Source organism: Mobula birostris, chromosome 2, assembly GCF_030028105.1.
Source record: "Mobula birostris isolate sMobBir1 chromosome 2, sMobBir1.hap1, whole genome shotgun sequence".
NCBI lineage: Eukaryota > Metazoa > Chordata > Chondrichthyes > Myliobatiformes > Myliobatidae > Mobula > Mobula birostris.
The window spans coordinates 212,670,863-212,690,468 of NC_092371.1; the positions used below are offsets into that span (position 1 = coordinate 212,670,863).

Below are 19,606 nucleotides of genomic sequence, written 5' to 3' on the forward strand. Positions count from 1 at the left end.
GGCTAACTGATGGACAAACAGTTAAATTTAGAACAGCTTGTCAGAGGATTGCAACAAGTCACATGGCCCAACGGTTAAGTGCTCGGCATTCCACGCTCCATATTTATCTCATGAAATGAGAGACTGGGATGTGGAAGAGCCATTTGTTGAGCAGTTCGTTTCACTGTCAACTGACCATTACTCATGAAGTATGCTACAGATTAAATATAAACTCTTCAAACTGAGTTCATTCCATATGCTTTTGAATCAATGCCTTAAACTTAAATCGAATCTTAAATCATGAAATTAAATCCATAGAGGAAAAAAAGCTAATTGTTCCTAGCACCTAACAGGCATTTCAAATAGATACTGTCTATTGCACGTGTCATTCTCCAACACAACAATTTGTCATCATTAAATCAATACTTCTAACTTCACTTGATAACAATCAATGTGCGAACAATCCAATATAATTAATTGCCACATCCCACACAATGATGCAGTGTGCCTTAATTAGAACCATAGAATACTACAGCACAAAAATAGGCTCTTCAGCCCATCTAGTCCATGCCAAAATGTTGTTTGACATAGTCCTATCAATTGTGTCTGGAGCATAGCCCTCCATAACCCTCCCAACCATGTACTTATCTAATCTTCTCGTAACAGTTCTAATTTAATTTGCATCCACCACTTCAGCCAGCTTGTTCCAGACATGCACCACCGTCTGAGTGAAGAAGTTCTCCCTCAGGTTCCCTTTAAATATTTCACCATTCATCTTTAAACTATCACCTCTCGTTCGAGTCTCACCCAACTTCAGTAGAAAACAATCTGCTTACATTTTCCCTATCTATATCCAGAATTTTGTATACCTCTATCAACTCTACCCTTATTTTCCTACACTCCAGGGGATAAAGTCCTAACTATTCAGCTTTTCCCCTCTCACTCAACTCCAGGCACATCCTTGTACATTTTCTCCAAACTCCTTCAAACTTACTGAGGTAGATAACCAGAACTGCACACAATAGTCCAAATTTGGCTTCACCAACATCTTATACAACTTCAACATTCCATCCGATTCCTATACCCAGTACTCTGATTTACAGAAACCAATGTGCCAAAAGCTCTCTTTACCACCCTATCTGCATGTGACACCACTTTCAAGGAATTATGGGTCTGTTTTCCCAAATCCCTTTGTTCTACCACACACCTCAGTGCCCAACCATTCTCCATGTCCCGTCTGCATTAAATTCCATCTGCCATTTCTCAGCCCATTTTTCCAGCTGGTTCAGATCCCACTGCAAGTTTGATAGCCTTCCTCTTTGTCCACTACACCCCCAATCTTCGTTTCATCTGCAAACTTGCTGAATCAGTTTACTGCATTATCATTCAAATCATTAATAAACATGACAAATAACAATGGACCAGCACCAGCCTATGGCACACCCAGAGTCACAGGCCTCCAGTCAGAGAGGCAACCATCTACTGGCACTCTCTGGCTCCTCAGCATTTCCTTCATTGTTGTAGCAGCTGGCCGGCGGTTCAGAGGAGAGGCCATTGGACGCGCCGTCAGGCCGCGCAAGGAGGCGGATTGGAGGAGCCGACGTGAGTGCAGACCTTACTGCTGCCTGTCATTTGAAGGCACCAGAGTTGGTGTGCAAAGGTGGCATGCAGTGAAATAGTGAGTGGCTGTCTGTCGTGGACATTCCTTTTGCGATCGCAAGACCCTGTTGGATATTGATTGCCACGGCCTGTTTTCCTTGTTTGGTAGTGAAATGTAGTGTGGCTTCTGTGCCCAGTCGGGGGTGGTCTCGCCTGCCAGTGCTGCCCTCCTCTGTTGGATTGGTGGAATTACAGACTGGACTATTCGCAACCATCAATTTGTGGGACTTGTTGCTCAGGGTCTTGGATTAAAAATGTGTATCCTTGTGTGACTAAGTTCTTTTTCTCTTTTTTGTTATTTTGAATGCGTGTGTACGTTTATGCACCTTGGCCCCAGAGGGACGCTGTCTCGTTTAACTGTATCAATGTATGGTTTGAATGATGATTAAATCACAGACAAGAGAAAATCTGCAGATGCTGGAAATCCAAGCAATACACACACACAAATGCTGGAGGAACTCAGCAGGCCAGGCAGCATCTATGGAAAAGAGTACAGTCGATGGTTCAAGTCGAAACCCTTCGGCAGAACTGGAGGAAAAAAGCTGAGGGGTAGGGTTGGGGTTGGGGTTAGGGGTTAGGGGTTGGGGGTTGGAGGTTGGGGAGTAGGAGTAAATCTGCTCCTCAGCTTTTTCCTCCAGTTCTGCTGAAGGGTTTCAGCCTGAAATGTCGACTGCACTTTTTTTCCATAGATGCTGCCTGGCCTGCGAGTTCCTCCAGCATTTTGTGCGCTTTGAATGATAATTAAACTTGATTTGATTGATTTGACTTCCTGGAAAATTCCACAAGATTGGTCAGACACAGCCTGCCTCCCACAAAGCCATGTTGACTATCCCTAATCAGGCTCTGTCTATCCAAATACTTACATATCCGGTCCCTTAGAATACCTTCCAACAACTTCCCCACTTCTGTTTTCAGGTACATTGGCCTATAATTTCATGGCTTATTCTTAAGGGTTTTTTGAACAACAGAACAGCATTAGCTATTCTCCAGTTCTCCAGCACCTTACCCATGTCAAGGACTTTTCAGATAGCTCTGCACTAGCTTTCGACAAGGCCCAAGAGAAACACCTCGTCATGCCCCAAGGACTTATCCACCCTCATTTGCCTAAGAAGCATGTATCTCTTCTTCCATATATCATCCATGACCTCACTACTGTTTTACCCTAGCTCTATAGACTTCCTGTCCACCTCCCAAATGGAGGAGATGGTGGAACGTCACAGCATGCGTGGCCTCTCCAGTGAATGATAGCGGTAATCTGTCATGTAGGGTATTGTGCACAATTCTGATTTGGTGGAGACGGACATGAGAGTATGGAGGAACATCTGGAGAAACTTCTGAAATGCCCGCTTCGCTGCCGCTGCTACTGTGTGGTAACCAGAATCTCTGGAGCAGAAGGCCCCGAATCCTCGGCTTTGCTTGCTTCAGCAGCCAGGGCGAGGTTGAAGGTGTTCGGGAGGCAGTATCGGAGGGGCTGGTCGCAGGCTCGAAGTTTTCGGCTGTGGTCGGGTGCTTCCAATGCATCGGCAAGTTGTCGGTGCCTGGGGGTTTATGGAAGGGAGTTTCTTCCCTTTTTCACCTGCTATCGGGGACTCGGGAGTCAATCGGGACTTTGAGACTTTTTTTTACCGTACCCATGGTCTGTCCTTTATCAAATTATGGTATTGCTTTGCACTGCTGTAACTATATGTTATAATTATGTGGTTCTGTCAGTGTTAGTCTTTGGTTTGTCCTGTTTTTCTGTGATATCACTCTGGAGGAACATTGTATCATTTCTTAATGCATGTATGCATTTCTAAATGACAATAAAAGAGGACTGAGTGTTCTCATAATCTAAATTTAAATCTAAAATGAATACAGATGCAAAAAAAAATCCATTTAAGATCTCCCCCAGCTCCATACATAGTTGATCACACTGATCTTCAAGAAGGCCAGTTTTATCCCTTGCCATCATTTTGCTCTTAGTATATCTGTAGAAGCCCCTGGGACTCTTGACCTTATCTGCCAGAGTAACTTCATCCCTTTTTTTGTCCCTCCTGGCTGTCCTCTTAAGAGTTGTCCTCTTGTATTCTTTTATTCCTCAAGTAGCTAATTTATTCCTTGTTGCCTCTATCTGGTATGGACCACCACCTCCTTGGCTAAGGCCTCAATATCCCTTGAACGATAGGCTGAATAGCCTAATTCTGCTCCTATGTTTATGGAAAATCAAGGTTCCCTACACATGCTAGTCTTGCCTTTCATTATAACAGGAACATAGAAACTCTGTACTTTCAATATCTCACTTTTGAAGGCTTCCCATTAACTTATTGGAAGACATTGATTAAACTCTGAACAAAAATCTGCAATACCAAATGTTGGATGGAAGTGCATCCCTAGTAAAGGCCAATCAATTGGTTTATACTCTTTTTACTCCCCCCATGCACCTGCTAACTTCCCCAAACATGAATGAATATTCCGAAATTCCAAATATTCACTTAACAAGACAATTCCTTTTAGAAGGCACGCCCAGCTCCGCCAACACTCTTAGCAGTGAAGCTGTGTTGAGGCTAACGTCTCTACCATAGTCAATAGCTGACATCTTTCGGCACAGATAAAGTACCACCAAGGCAGTCTCTGTAAAATCCTCCAAAATCACCAGCAGGAATCTTTCACATTTATTATCATAGGATGTAAAATGTGTTATCTTGTGGCAACAGTAAGACATAAAGTTACTATAAACAACAAAATAAATAATGCAAAGAAATAGCAAACTAGTATGAATTTATAGATGGCATTTGAGCTGTGCTTAGCCACTCATGAGTGTAGAGGGAGTAGAGCAGTGGCCCAAGCATGCATTCTTGCAGTTTGCCTATGTCGATTGTCAGTAAGGACAAAATGTTATTCTCAATCTGTACTGCCTGACTGATACATGAATCGGCAGCAGCATCCCCTCCCAGGCCAACATTCTGGGCTCTGAGGCCTCAGTTAACACACCTAACTCCAGGAACTGACACGGTTCTGAACTTCACCTCAGGAGCAGATTACCAAGAAGAGAGAGGGAAGGAAATTCCAGAGTGGGCATCATGATAGTGTAGTGGTTAACACAACACTTTACAGTACAGGCGACTAGGTTCATTTCCCCCTGCTGCCTATAGGGAGTGTACACATTCTCCTTGTAACCGCATGGGTTTCTTCCAGGTGCTCCAGTGTCCTCCCACAGTCCAAAGGTGTACCAGTGGCAGGTTAATTGGTCATTGTCAATTGTCCCATGTTTAGGCTAGGGTTCAATTGGGGGATTGCTGGGCAGCATGACTCAAAGGGCCAGAGGGATCTATTCTGCACTGTATCTCAGTAAAATAAAAATAAACTAAAAGTTTTCTTCAAGCAGTGCATCATTTTCACTAACTACTGGAAAAAAATCAATATTCTGGAATGTGCAGAAACCTTGTGTTAGCAGTGAGAAGGAGCAGTCACCTCACAAAACAATTGGCACACCTGTCCTATCAGCCATTTCTGCTTCATCTGCTGGATATTCAAAAACCCACAAACATGGAATAAGCAACACATATATTTTTGAACTATTCATTTTTGTAATTAATAATAAGTTTTGTTTTTGCAGCGTACTGCTGCTGCAAGACAATAAAAGCTAGAGATATTAGAACTCATTCTGACTGCAGAGTTTGCATTTGCAATGCTGGCCTTGTTAAGCCAGAATGCTCAACACCAGAGTGGAAGCAAGTCATCCCCAGTCCAAAGGGATTACTTATGTAGTCATGAAAACTCAATATTAAAGCTTGTGGATTAAATTCATGAACATATAATTTAGCAATGATTTATGTAAATTATAAATTACATCCCTAGCTGTAAACATGGTGATTTCTGCAAATCATTCTTCAATCTGCCTGGAGAATTCTCCCCTTTAGAGTTTTTTTTAATATGACTAAGCTTTTACAAATAACATGAATTACCATATTTAACAACAATTAAAAGACAAGCCATTAAGATCCCAGTGTTCAAGGTTGCTTTACATTCTGAATGCTAAATCTCGTTGCATCTCAACACATTTGAAAAAAATCTATCTACCCAAGTACAAAACAGTTAATGGTTTACATTGATACATAACATTATTATTACTAGGGTTAACGATTCACTTATGTCCAGTGCTGATCTCAGACAAACATGTATTAAAATGCAGACAAATGTGAACCAAAAGGGGAGAAAGGAGAAGTGGTGGAATTTCAAAAGGTATAGTCAAAACAAAAGTTAATAGGGGTGGGTCGTGCTTGGTAATGGGTAAATAAGGAAACAAAAGACAATGGGCCTTCAATAGGAAGAGCACAATCATTACCTGAAGTATGTAAACAATGATGTTAAGTGTGATTTTTTAGAGTCACAAGGCCCTCGTACCACAACAGGAAGGAGGCTTCTTTGGAATAGTACATTATGTGGTGGATTAAAGTCAAAGTGATAAAGAATCAGTGTGGCAAGTGATCAGAAGTTTGAAGATTGAATGGAAATGTTCAACAAACTTGCTACGACATAATATGGCTTTGATTCCAAAATACTGTAACATTAAGGCTGATTTATACTTGTGCGTCAAATGTACGCCGTAGGTACTGCGTACCCTATGCCATAGGGTGATGTGCACCTCCCCAAAAATGTAACTCATGTGTCGCGGCGACGCAGACCGTAACAACTGTTATTGGTTGGCTTGGTAGCATCGCATTTCCTCATACGCATTTCCAGTTGCTTTTCTCCGCTATGTCTGTACACTGATGTGAAATAAATGGTCAGAGACAACGAACCAAATCGTCAAATCTACCTGCCTACGTCTGAAAATATTTGAAATGCATTTCCTCATCCATGTCTCTCACGAAGAAACTCAACACAGTGGCATAGAAACCCCACTGCCAACTAGCATCTTGGCGGTGAATTGCAGAGCACACAGACACAACTACGCATGCTCGTTACGGCATAGGGCTACGCAAAAGTATAAATCAGGTGTAGGATACGTCGTAGCCTGTACACACAAGTATAAATCAGCCTTTAGTTTTGACCGTTAAAAATACATTAGAAAAGGAAGTTTGGACATGCATAAACATCAGTTAAAATATACACAATGTAAAACAAAACACTTCAGGAAGGGAGGTGGTACACATGTTCCTGCTTACACCAATGGTACAGAGTTCATAGGGTTGAGAGCTTCAAGTTCCTAGCAGTCACCAAAAGCCTGCCCTACTATGATAACATAAGTCAAGAAAGTTTACCAGCACCTCTACTTCCTCAGGAGGCATGTCTCCTTTGACCCTCACCAATTCTTATCGATGCACCATAGAAAATATCCTATCCGGACACATCAAGGATTGGCATGTCAAGTACTCTGACTATGATGACAGGAAACTGCAGAGAAACATCACAAAAACTAGTCCTGAAGAAGGGCCTTGGTCAGAATCATCTATTGTTTATTTCTCTCCAGAGATGCTGCCTGACCTGTAAATTTCTCCAGCATTGTGTACGAGTTACACTAATTTCCAGCACCTGCAGAAACTCTTGTCTTTTGTGTACTCTTCGTACTGTCTTGGTAAAGTCAAGAACCGCACTCACACCGGGTGTACTCTCTTCTCCCATCTCTAATTGGACAGACTATACAAAAGCTAAAACCACGCATCACCAGTTTCTGCTTCCCAGTTCTAAGGTGATTGAATGGATCTCTAGTACAGTAAAAAGGACTCATGATTTCACAGTCTACCTTGTTATGGTCTTTGCATCATATTGTCTACCTGCATTAAACTTTCTCTGTAACACTCTTCTCTGCACTATTACTGTTTTATCTTGAACTAACTCCAGGCACTCAATATCTGTATGAATGGTATGAAAGAAGAGTACCTCAGTACGTGACAATAATGAATCAATTCACCAAAATTTATCTGTTTAATACATCACAGATCATGCCAGTAAATAGCAATTATCTAATTAAAGGCCTAGCAAAATTCTTCAATAATACTAAACTGAAGCCTACTAATTACAAAAAGTTATCAATTCCTGCCAAGCTGAAGATTATAGTTGTGGCATCTGTAAAATACAAAAATAAAACTACATGGGATTCCATATTACATTTTCTGCCTCAATGTCTTCTTGCAATTCCACGAAAATGCGTGCACATACAACTAAGATTTCTTAATATGCTATTGTGAATTTTATCTTTGAAAGTATACAACCTTTTGCCAACCACTCAAGTATATATATTTTCTCTGTATTTGGCTGTACTTGTCTGGTAAATTGTTGCAGAGCAAGAGTATCACTGAAACCTCCATTCTCAGGCAAACATAGATGCATTTTTCCCGAATGGATTTTTCACATTAGGAGAGAGAGGCTCATTTACTTTAACCAATGTGCTCCACTCTCTCTTTCTCCAGTTGTACTAGGGCCTTGCAAGTGACATTGAGTTAATCTTCGCACTCCATTCTGGTTTGATGCACAATCCCAAATACAACACCATCACATCTTCAGTATACACATGAATAAGGACTAACCCATGGATCGGATTACAAAGGAGAAATTATTGGAAGGATAAACAAAAACGATCAAGCTTTCAAAAATGCTTAAAATTTTGATGTTCATTCTTCCGCAGGATCTCTTGACAAAATCTTTAATTTTTGAAAAAGCGATGAGTTAGCCTAACATGTTGAAGCCAAATGTGACTGCAGTGGCCAAAGGTATCTTTGGAATCAGCTGGGGAAGGGAGAGGGAGAGCAGAGTCAGAGGCTGGGAAGATGTATGTGCAGAGAAGAAAGAGATGATGGTAAGATGGAACCAGCTAGGAGAGGAGGGAAATATATGAAAGGTGAACCAAGGGAGAAGAATCTCAGGTAGATATTATGTCAAAGTAATACATTTTCTTAGTCTAGACCTGCATAACATTTGAGGTTTCACCATACAGAGATATATATATTTTGGGCCTAAAATGACAGGTCCATTTCTGTTCATTTGGTAAAACTGACTCCAGATGAACACATCACACATCAGGAACAAATTCAAACCTATCTGTATAGTATCTATGTGCTCCCAAACCACCAAGTTTTAGAAGGCTGAATCCTTCCCATCCACAACTGCTCTTTTATCATGCATTGACACATTTGCTTTTGTCACTCATCCATAACCCCAGGCATAATTGCCATCTTTAAAGTTGGTCTCAAACCCATCTCAAGCTTCCATCCTACCTTTTCTATATCACTGATCTGTATGTGATACATCCTTGCATAAGCTCCCCAACCAGCTGCACCACCGGTTGCATACCATACTAGTGCTTTATAATTACCTCAAAAATGACCATGCACCCTCTGTTCCACATTATTTGGTCTCTTAATCATAACCCTTCTTTGTGTTTGTGGGCATCAACTTCCTTTTGTGCTTCACAATCTTTACATTCACTACCTGCTGGAATATTTCCTCCCTACATGTTAGGAAGTTAACTGACCCTGACAATTATCAAAAACTAGCTCAGGGGCATTGAGAAAAAGTGTAATCCTAAATGTTCAACAGATCAAAGTACAGCACACATCCTTTTAGCAATCTCATGATTAAACATTTATATGCTCCTAAATTCTATGTGATTCAAACCAACTCTCTCCGATAAATTGTTTTTGTTTTCACCAAAAGAGATGGAACAGACATCACAGAAGATTACAGGTAACATCCTGAAATTGTTTAACATTGGATGTTATGGTTTTGGATAAATGTTTTGGAGGTTGCTGTAAAAATTCCTATTTTGATGACTAAAGTTAATTTTATCATCTATTTGAACTTGAAACATTTCACACCATAAACGCAACATTCCAGCCTGTGTCTTTTCAATTCACATTTATTGTCATGTACTTCAAGAAGCAAAATTGTACAAAATATAATTTCATCACATTAACTACATATACAGCCTAGTTGAGATTAATATTACAAGGTCACACAGCCCCTTATAAAATGTACCTTTATGTAGTAAATTTTAAAAAACAATGCCCCGATTTATTAAATATACCCAGACTTCATGACAAGGCATCTTTTTCATTATGACACAGACATATTAAAAGTTAGAAGCTAAGTAAGCTCGAGATAGGAAAAGGATACATAATTATGAAAGCAGAGTGGAAAGAAGCTTCATAACATATCTCCTGTTACCAGAACAGTCCCATATTTTCATAATAACTTTTGAAATATGCTGTTTCAAAAACAGTATACAGACATAATATTTTTGTTATTAATGCCAACTCATTTGAATTTTGTTTATTAAAGTTTAGTTTCAAAGATTTCTAACTAGGAAAAAGCTTCACTAATATTATGCCAATTTATAAGTGTCAATCTACATGTTCGGCAGCAGGTAAACAAGCTCGTAACAATCTTCACAAACAAGAGAAAATCTGCAGATGCTGGAAACCCGAACAACACACACAAAATGCTGGAGGAACTCAGCAGGCCAGGCAGCATCTATGGAAAAGAGTATAGTCGACATTTCGAAACGTTGATTGTACTTTTTTCCATAGATGCTGCCTGGCCTGCTGAGCTCCTCCAGCATTTTGTGTGTATAGCTCCTAGCAGTCTTCAGTTGGCATTAATGTCTGGCAGAAATATTACAAATAAATGCAGAAATATTATAGATAAATGCAAAAATTTGATTCCCAAATATGTACCATTACTAGTTATATTTCAAATCTACAATTTGAAGGACACAAAATCACAAATAAAATCTATAATTTTTCCAATAACGTGGCACATGCTCAGTTACATTAAGATTGAAGATCAAAGTAATATTGCATAGTGTTATATTTGTAATTCAAAACAATTAAATTCATTTCTTTAAAAGTTTTAAAATTGCATATACAAGTTTATTAAATATTGTCATCTTTTTGTGAATTATTCAGAGTAAAGTCTCAGAAATGCTATGCTTATATTCAATTTGTCTGAAGTAATTCAGATGGTAAGATTGTAGGCAGTAATTTAAAAGACATATTTCTATCTACGTTCATGCATCTATTCCTCACTTACTGTCCAGAATGCAAGGCCCCAGGTAATTGCTCCCTAGATGAATAATTTCACGTTAGACTTGAAAACACAAATTGTTGTAAATATTCAATACAAACAGCATCTATGAACAGAGAAACAGTTGACATTTCAAGTCAATTAGCTTTCACCAGAACTGGAAAAAGTTACAGATAATCAAATTTTAGGAGCGGAATAAACAATAGATCTGTAACAGGGTATAAAGGAGAAGTGGTGAAATGACAAAGGTGGGGATGATGAAAAGCAAAAACCCTTAAGGGAGCAGGACAAATAATGAAACTAAGGATTGATCTAGAGCTGCTGAGAAAGAAAATGGAACTATTCTGAAATTGATAACTGGATGTTGGATTCAGAAGTTCAAAAGGTGCCTAGTCAAAAGATGAGTTTGTTCTGAGTTTACATATTCCCTTTGAAGCAATGTAGTGGACTGAAATCAAAATGGAAGAGGAATGGAAAATTAGTGACAGGTGACTAACCAGAAACTTAAAGAGTCATCATTATATAATAGAAATGGATCAAATATTCCAGATCCAAAACGTGTGCCCAAGCTCCCAGTCACTTCTCTTCATTCTTCCTCAATCTTCTCAATGAAGATTAAAAATTAGAGATGTAGTGCAGAACAAGCCCTCCCAACCCAACCACCTGCGCTGCCCAGCAACCCACCTATTTAACCCTAGCCTAATCACAGGACAATTTATAATGACCAATTAACCTACTAACCAATGCTGTACATCACTGGAATGACATACAGTACTTCATCTTCTGAAGAAACAAAATACATCTTTATAACTCAAAATGTTATGTCCCAACAATTTCAGATGATGATTCAACATATTCTGTCAATCCATTGTATGTTTCAGTTGCTGAACACTGGCCCTTTCGCTTTGCATCATCAATCCATTTGTCACTTAATGAGTCCCACCTTCTAACCCACCACAGATCAATTTCTTTCTGCATCATGGTACAACTTACTTCTAACTTTATCCACTTCCAATGCAAGGGAGTTGACATGAAACACCCAGCTGTTTCTCCTAATGCTGCTGGGCCTAAGGAATGACAACATTTTTGACTTCTTAAATTCCTCAGAGGAGTTTTATTTGTACTATAATTCAGGTCACTTTCATCCTTTTTGTTGGTTATCTTTCAAAAGGTGCTAAGACCAAAATCAACTGATCATTATCACAGTTGCACAAAACATCAAAGGCAATAGGCTTTTTTTTGGAGAAGCTTACTTTGTGTCACATTCTACATAACCAGCAAATTTCTTTTTACAAATTCTGGAGTTCTACTATGGCTATAGGACAGTAAAGGCATGCTGTTTGTTTTCACACTCCATTTCTCATGACCAAGAAAAAGTTCAATGCCCATGTACCAGGTATTCAGTTACATGCAGTTGTGGTTCTAAGTGTTAGGTTTTTAAAATGCTGATTGTAAAGGACCCCAGAACTAAAAAAAACACTATTAGAGTTATGTTTCAATTTAGCCCCGAGCTTGTGTCTTCTCCGCTTGATATTATACCTGCCAGCTGTGGGATGGGGGGAGGGGGGGGCGGTCAGTGGTGAGGATACATATCTGGAATTGATGAATCTCTAGTTTGATCATTTTAGTAAGCAAAAGCTAGATCATTCTTCGGAATATGCTTGTGTCCTGAGACAACATCAGGTGGTTGTTGTAACAGACACATAACACAGTTCATTCTTGAAAATGCGCTAAAGTACAAGAACATGTTAAATGAAAGGTCTTTAATGCTGTGAGTACACAAGGATATATGACCACCATCTCCCATGTGTGACGTGGGCATTTAAAACAAGGAGGCATTTATTTTAAGAATTCACTTATCCATTATTCTATAACCTCAATTTCTAAATAACAATTTTTCCCCTGCTGCTAATTTGCACAAGCAAAGCAGAAACCATTCCTGAAGCTGAAAACAGTGCAAAAACAGAAATTAAATTTAATTTTATAAAACTAAAATTACAAACTAAAGTTTAATTGCAGTGCAATTTATATAATTTGTATATTTGATATTTTTTAAAAATCACATGTAAAAATAGCAAGTTTCCTAGAAAATCATACTTTTAAATGTTCTGATGGATGGACTAATAATTATTACACAGATGAGGGAACCTGTATTCCTCTCGTGTTATAGTTGGAGACAATGAAAAAAGGCATGCATTTTCGGATTGATCTTTGTAATTTCTAAGAATCCATGAATTGAAAATAAATTGTCAACAGGAAATATAGATTTTTAGAAGCAAATAGTTTGAAGGGAGTTAATTGATTTTGTTTGTAAAATTTTGTTCTTCATTCTACGTGCTTTCTCATACTAAACAAACCAAAGTTGTTTTGTTTGGATTTAGCTTGGCTAGTACAGAATGCATTTTTTAAATTATAATTGCTCAAGACCTTTATCAATTTAATTTGCTTTGAATCTATTGATAAGATATGATGCACCTTCTAAACGTTCAAGGTTACAGCAAAAATACTGATTGCAAAGTGTGTTAAGACTGTGTTTGTCGTAAGTAAGCCAAGTAGTCTGTACATTTTCTATGAGCAATAAAATAGCACCAAGTTCAAAACTCCACTTTGCTAGAGCAATTCGATCTTCAACAAAAATCAAATACAAAGAACTGTGGTTTGATACCTTCTCATTTAAACACAAGTTGGGATTATCCAAAGTTATGCAGAGCAGAGGACAAGAACCTCATTATCAAATTAACTCATTAAATACATTAACCACAGAAGATTTTACCCATGGTGGAAAAAAAAATGTGCAGAAGGCATGAACCTTGTCAAAGAATAAATTATTCCTGATTTAAAACATTACAATCCTAGGGAAGTTGGAACAAATATGTGGAGCTAGATCACAGATGATCACTGAAAAGACTCAAGATACTAAATGGCACCCTCTGTCCTTAGATTTTACTGAAAAATCAGTTGTGTTCATTATCTGACAAAATATGGGCATCAAATGTAACCCTATTTTAACAATACCTCTGATTATAAGCTTGAGTGTTAGAAATTCAAACCACTGTATTAAAGAATGGCAAACATTACAGCTACAAACATAATAGAAAACTAACGAATAAGAAACGTTAGCCAAGATATTTTGCTTAATTTCCAGTTAAATACCATGCATTTTACAAAACCTATTTACATTTCAGCCATTCTCTTTCACTACAGTATACAACCTTGAAGTGATTAATGCCCAAAATAAGGTTAGGTGAAGAGATGTCCAGACATTATTTGTTGGACCATCAAACTCTCAGTGTGGTCCTTACAAGGACAATGCAACTGTTATGGACAAAAATAATATTGTATGTTTGAAAGACCCTCACGTTCCAGTATCTGGACAGGAACAGGAATGATAAGATATTTAGAGATTTTACTTAAACTGGCTAAATCTATTGTTCAAGTTTACATTTTATACTATATGGGATACTAGAAACTTGGATAACTCAGTGATATTATTTCAAACAATTAAATTTTTTCTTTAGCAACTGCAGCATTGACACAGTAACACACTGCAGCTTCTTCTATGAGACTTGTTCTACCAGTAGGTCAACATAACTTCTATTGTTTAGGTTTGTCAGCTGTAAACATATACATTAAAATATGCACACACCCTTTATACACAATAACTTCATACATAGCAAAATGAACTGTTTATAAATTCATTATAAATGAAGTATACATTCCATTTTTTACTATTACTCTGACAAAAAATAACCAGTTCTAAAGTTTTTTTTCAAATACAGTATTTTGTTTGCATTGATTAATATTTTACAATTCTTGTAAAAATACTTTAGTTGGTATGACAATTTTATTATACTTAGTGGCAGATCAAAACTTGCTTAACAAGGCTAAATTGCTGAACTTAAAAACTATGATCGAAGTCCACAAGCAGCGTGAAGACTTGGTTGTTTATGACCAGAAATGGGAGGAAAATATCAGTCTCAGGCAATAAAATAGCCCAATTCCATACAAAGAGCAGTTGGTAATTCCGATTAAGCAAAAGTGAACACATTGAAGCTATTTGTTTTATAAAATCACCATAAATTCCAGTGCTTTATTTTCTTTTAAATGACCACTGTAGAAAATTTAAACAATCCAGATAAATGTGCAGTTATATTTACATAAATGGCATTTGTAAAATCTGATCTAGCTATAAAAGTTAGTTAACTGTGCATGAAGTCCAGGTCAAAGGATCACAGAGTTAGTCGTCCATCAAATTGCATTTTCTCACTCAGTTGCTAACTTAATATATTATAGAAACTCGCTTTCAATTGCTAAGAATCAGATTAAAAATAAAAAGATTTATAAAGCAACTCAGCTGGTCACTCCAAGCAAACGCAAACAATGGTTGACTTTTCAATAGGTTACAAGGGACACAATGAAATAGTTTTGCAGTACACATCAGCACCTAAGAGTTAAAGAATCCTAATATATAACTAACAAGTTTTATTTCCTGTGGTATTTGCAACTCTATGATTGATCTGCCAATTAAAAATGAATCCATGTTGTCCCACTACAACATTTATTTGGAGAAATAGTAAAGGGAGGGAAATAATGACTTACAGAAAATTAAAATCCTGACAACAGATAGCAGCACTGAATTCACAACTAACATTCATCTTCTACACTTAAGTGACAGAATTTTTTGGTCAGACTACCTTATCAAGAGGAGTCAAATGGCAACTTTACATTTTCAATATAGCTGATAAAAGTGTACAGAAATTTTAGATATTTTACAAAATCAATCTTTTCACAAACATTTCCAGTCTATTAACTATTTGGCACAGATTTCAATCAGTAATAAAAGTGCTGTGCTGAACAGGCCTATTAGGCCAAACAGATGCTTTTAAGATGAACACAGCTTGACAGAGACACCAACCCATCAAATGTAAAAAAAATAATTTTGCTAAAACATTAATTCTAATAATTTGTGTCATTCAAATAAAAACATCTATATGGTCAATCAAAAGCTGCTGCACATTATTCATCTTTCCAAACTTGCAGGCTTAAATATTCTTGCACATTAAATTAACTTATTTTTAAATTCTAAATCAGAAATATTAAAGACATACTTTTATTCCCAAACAAAATTTGATATAACTACCAACTAGTAGTGTTTATACTGCTATATAAACAGCAGATGCACTTTCACTGGCTCTCCACTTGGTCTTGACAACAGCAATGTGTGTGTCAGGATACTGCTTATTGGCTACAACTCAGCATTCAACACAATCACACCTCGGTACTAATCAATAAGCTTTAAAAAAACTGGGCCTCTATACTTCCCTCTGCAACTGGATCCTCGACTTCCTCATCAGGAGACCACAGTAAGCGCAGTTCAGAAATAAATCACCCTAATGGCACACCTCAAGTTGTGTGCTAAGCTCACTGCACTACTCTCCCTACACCTACGACTACGTGGCTAAGCACAACACAAACAACATCTATAAATTCCCCAATAACACAACTGTTGCAGGCATCGTCTCAGATGGTGCTGAGGAAACATACAGGAGTGAGATAGAATGACTCATTGAGTCATGTTGCAACAACCTTGCACTCAACATCAGTAAGACTAAGGAATTGATTGTGGACTTCAGGAAGGGGAAGTTGAGGAAACACACACCAGTCCTTATTGAAAGGTCAGCAGTGGAGAAGATGAGCAGTTTCAAGCTCCTGGTTGACAACAGCTAAGATGATCTATCCTAGGACCAACATATTGATGTAATTATGAAGAGGGCACACCAGCAACGATATTTCATTGGGAATTTGAGAAGATTTGGTATGTCACCAAAGACTCCAACAAAGTTTTACATATATATATCATGGAGAGTATTCTAACTGATGAACGGAGGGGCCACTACACAGGATCAGAAAAGACTGCAGAGGGTTGTAAACTCAGCCAGCTCCATCACAGGCACTAGCCTCCCCACCATCAGGATACCTTCAAAAGGTGATGCCTCAAGAAGGCAGCATCCATCACCATAGACCCCCCGTCATTGTTACCATCAGAGAGGTGGTACAGGAGCCTGAAGACACATTTTAGGAACAGCATTTTCCCTCCACCATCAGATTTCTGAATGGACAACAAACCCATGAACAGCACCTCACAACTTTTCTGCTCTTTTTTGCACTACTTTTTTTTAATATCTGTTTCTTATAATTGATAGCATACTATGTATTGCACTGTACTGCTGCCGCAAAACAAATTTCACGACATATATCAGTGATAAGAAACCTGATTCTGATTACACACCTTGAACAAGACAAGCTTTGGTGATAAACACAGCAAAAGTATACAACAGCCAAAACTGCATTTTATAACTTACACTGAGCTGTGCTTTACAAGCAGCTTCTCATTTTGAAGCCTAAAATCAGTGCAAGTTGAAATTCCTTACCATTTCTACTCGGTTATAAGTTCAGTGGAATGAAGTATAAAGTTATGATTTCAGTTCAACTATTTAAAAAAAACTAAGCGCAATGAGTCCTTTGTTTAAAACAGGTTATTTCCTATAAGAATGATTCAGTTGATTTGCAGATGAATTTATCAACATAAAATTCGAGTTTACAAAAATTTTCAATGCATTGGTTGTGAGAGAGAGATCCCTCAGGAAACTGCCATATCTTGGTTACATACATATTTAAAATTAAATGTTTGGCTGAAATAAATTCTGGATCCTCCTTTTCTAGTTATCACTTCTGCAGCCATATTTTTTGTCTGATAACAGCTGGGTTAATCAAGATTCCAATGATTCAGACTGTGGCTGAACGCTGGAGACATTTACACCTAAAGAGGTAAACAAATCAAAATGAGTAACTACAATGCAATATTCTATGCAATATAAAATACAGGTGAAAATACATTCAGCAGCTGCTGATGAATGAGTAGGCTGAAGATTGACAAAGGATGGGAAACAACTAAAATATTGAGGAAACCTATGAGAGTATGTTTTAGAGATGATAATATTGCTGTGCATTTTCAATGCAAGCATGGTTGACATTTTGGAGCACAACTGGATCCAGAATTCCACACTTAGCAGAAATTTGAGGATGGCCCCAGATAAAGTTTGGGAAGGTATCCAACGAATTACACTAGAATAAAAACAGACCACCACAGCTTGTTCTAGCATGATCCAGGAGGAAAATCAAGAATGTATTTTAAGGACAGAATACAAGCTGAAAAGTCTTCCAGGCATGAAACATAATTTAAAAGCCAGACCAGAAATACAAAAGTCTCCACATGTAACTCAAATGTGAAAATCTGTCACAGAGAATTGATTGGCATACCATAAACTATTTACTTTGAGAAATAGATTTGAATTCAATACACAAGTATTTAAATTCAAAACCAGATTGATTACTAGTAAAAGAGTTCAAACACTTAAAGCATGACTTAAGCGGACACAAGAGACAAAATTTTAATAAGTTAAAGAATTGCCGCTTTTAAGGCATCATTGTAAATCCACCTGCTTAACCATTTTGATTTAGTTACAAGGGAATAGCAACAAAATATACAAATCTAGTGTGAAATCAATATAAATTAGCTCAATTTCTGGTCTGATCGTAAGAATATGATGTATTCTTGTTAAATAACATTTACAGCCTACCCATTTATTATTTTTGTAATGTGCTAGAGATATTTAGAGATATAGAGATAATTAATGTGCTAGAGATATCAGTTTAATCACAAAATCATTAAAATGGAAACAATTTATTCAACTTTTAAAGCATTGGTATAATCTACAGCATTCATTAGCCCTAAGTCAGACATTCATAATGAAAAGAAATGATGAACCTTAATTCTCTGATGCCTCATGTCGTTCATCTGCCTTTACAGAGGCCGAATTAGTTGTTGGTTGAGTGATAATGATCTTTTCCCCTAATGAACAAAAAAAAAGACAATCTCAGAAAAGTGTTCCAAATTCTATTAATCAATACACTGAAGTTCTTTACTATTGATAAAACAGCTTTGCATTTGACATTTAACCAGTAAGCCACAAGTGTGTCCTTTAATCCTGTGAGCCACTGGAGATGAACATTCAGGAAAAATAAATTTCAGAGATTTTAGACAATTGGAAATGGGAATTATAGGCATACGTTTCCACATGTTAGTTTTTAAGCAGTTCCCTGTGTAAGACTGCAAGTAGCAAACTATTCTGTTTAACACCACCATTTTAAAAAAAAGATCAACTATGCTATAGATAACTTATTGACAAGTATGGCACTAGTTTCATATAATTCACCTTTTTAAAACATTCATCCACAATGATCAGTAGATGTACTGTGTTTAAGTATTTAAAATGAGACACTGCACATCCCTGGAGTACTTGAGATATCAGGTGAGATCTAAAGTAGTTTTGGCACTCCAAAATAGTGCATGTATCATAAGACCATAAGACATAGGAACAGAATTCGTCTATTCAGTCCATCAAGTCTGCTCCATTCCATTATGGTTGATTTATTATCCTTCTCAAACCCATTTTCCTGCCTTCTCCCCATCAATATTTACACCCTTACTAAACAAGAATGTATTAAACTTTATTTTAAATATACCCAAATGATTTGGCCTCTTTAGTCATCCATGGTTTGAATTCCCTTTAGTAACAGAGATGAGGAGGAATTCCTTTAGCAAAAGGGCAATGAATTTATGGAAGTCTTTCTATTCTGAGGCTCTGTCCTCTGGTACTCGACCACTTCACCATCAGTAACATCCTTGCCACGTCCACTCTAGCTAGGCCTTTCAATATTCTATCACCCCCCCCCATCCCCCAATTCTTCTAAACTCCAGTGAGTACAGGCCCAAAACATCAAGCAGGCGGGGGTAGAAAACTTGCACAGCATGCTTGCCTTCATCAGTCAGAGCACTAAGTATACATGTTGGGAAGTCATGTTGCAGTTGCAGTTGTTTAAAATGTTGGTTAGCCACATTCTG

At 37.7% G+C, this 19,606-nt stretch overlaps 1 protein-coding gene across 2 annotated transcripts in view; it reads right to left on the bottom strand.

The window, feature by feature from the left end:
* Positions 1-9,476: 9,476 nt before the first annotated feature.
* Positions 9,477-19,606, bottom strand: part of dnajc5ga (DnaJ (Hsp40) homolog, subfamily C, member 5 gamma a) — a 40,904-nt gene continuing 30,774 nt past the window's right edge. For both annotated transcript variants that reach the window (XM_072251416.1, XM_072251415.1), the window contains 2 exons: positions 18,470-18,553; positions 9,477-17,461 (listed from right to left, as the gene is read on the bottom strand). In XM_072251416.1, the coding sequence (XP_072107517.1) occupies positions 18,471-18,553 (83 nt within the window). In that variant the 3' untranslated portion in view covers positions 9,477-17,461; position 18,470. The remainder of the gene's footprint in view (positions 17,462-18,469; positions 18,554-19,606) is intronic.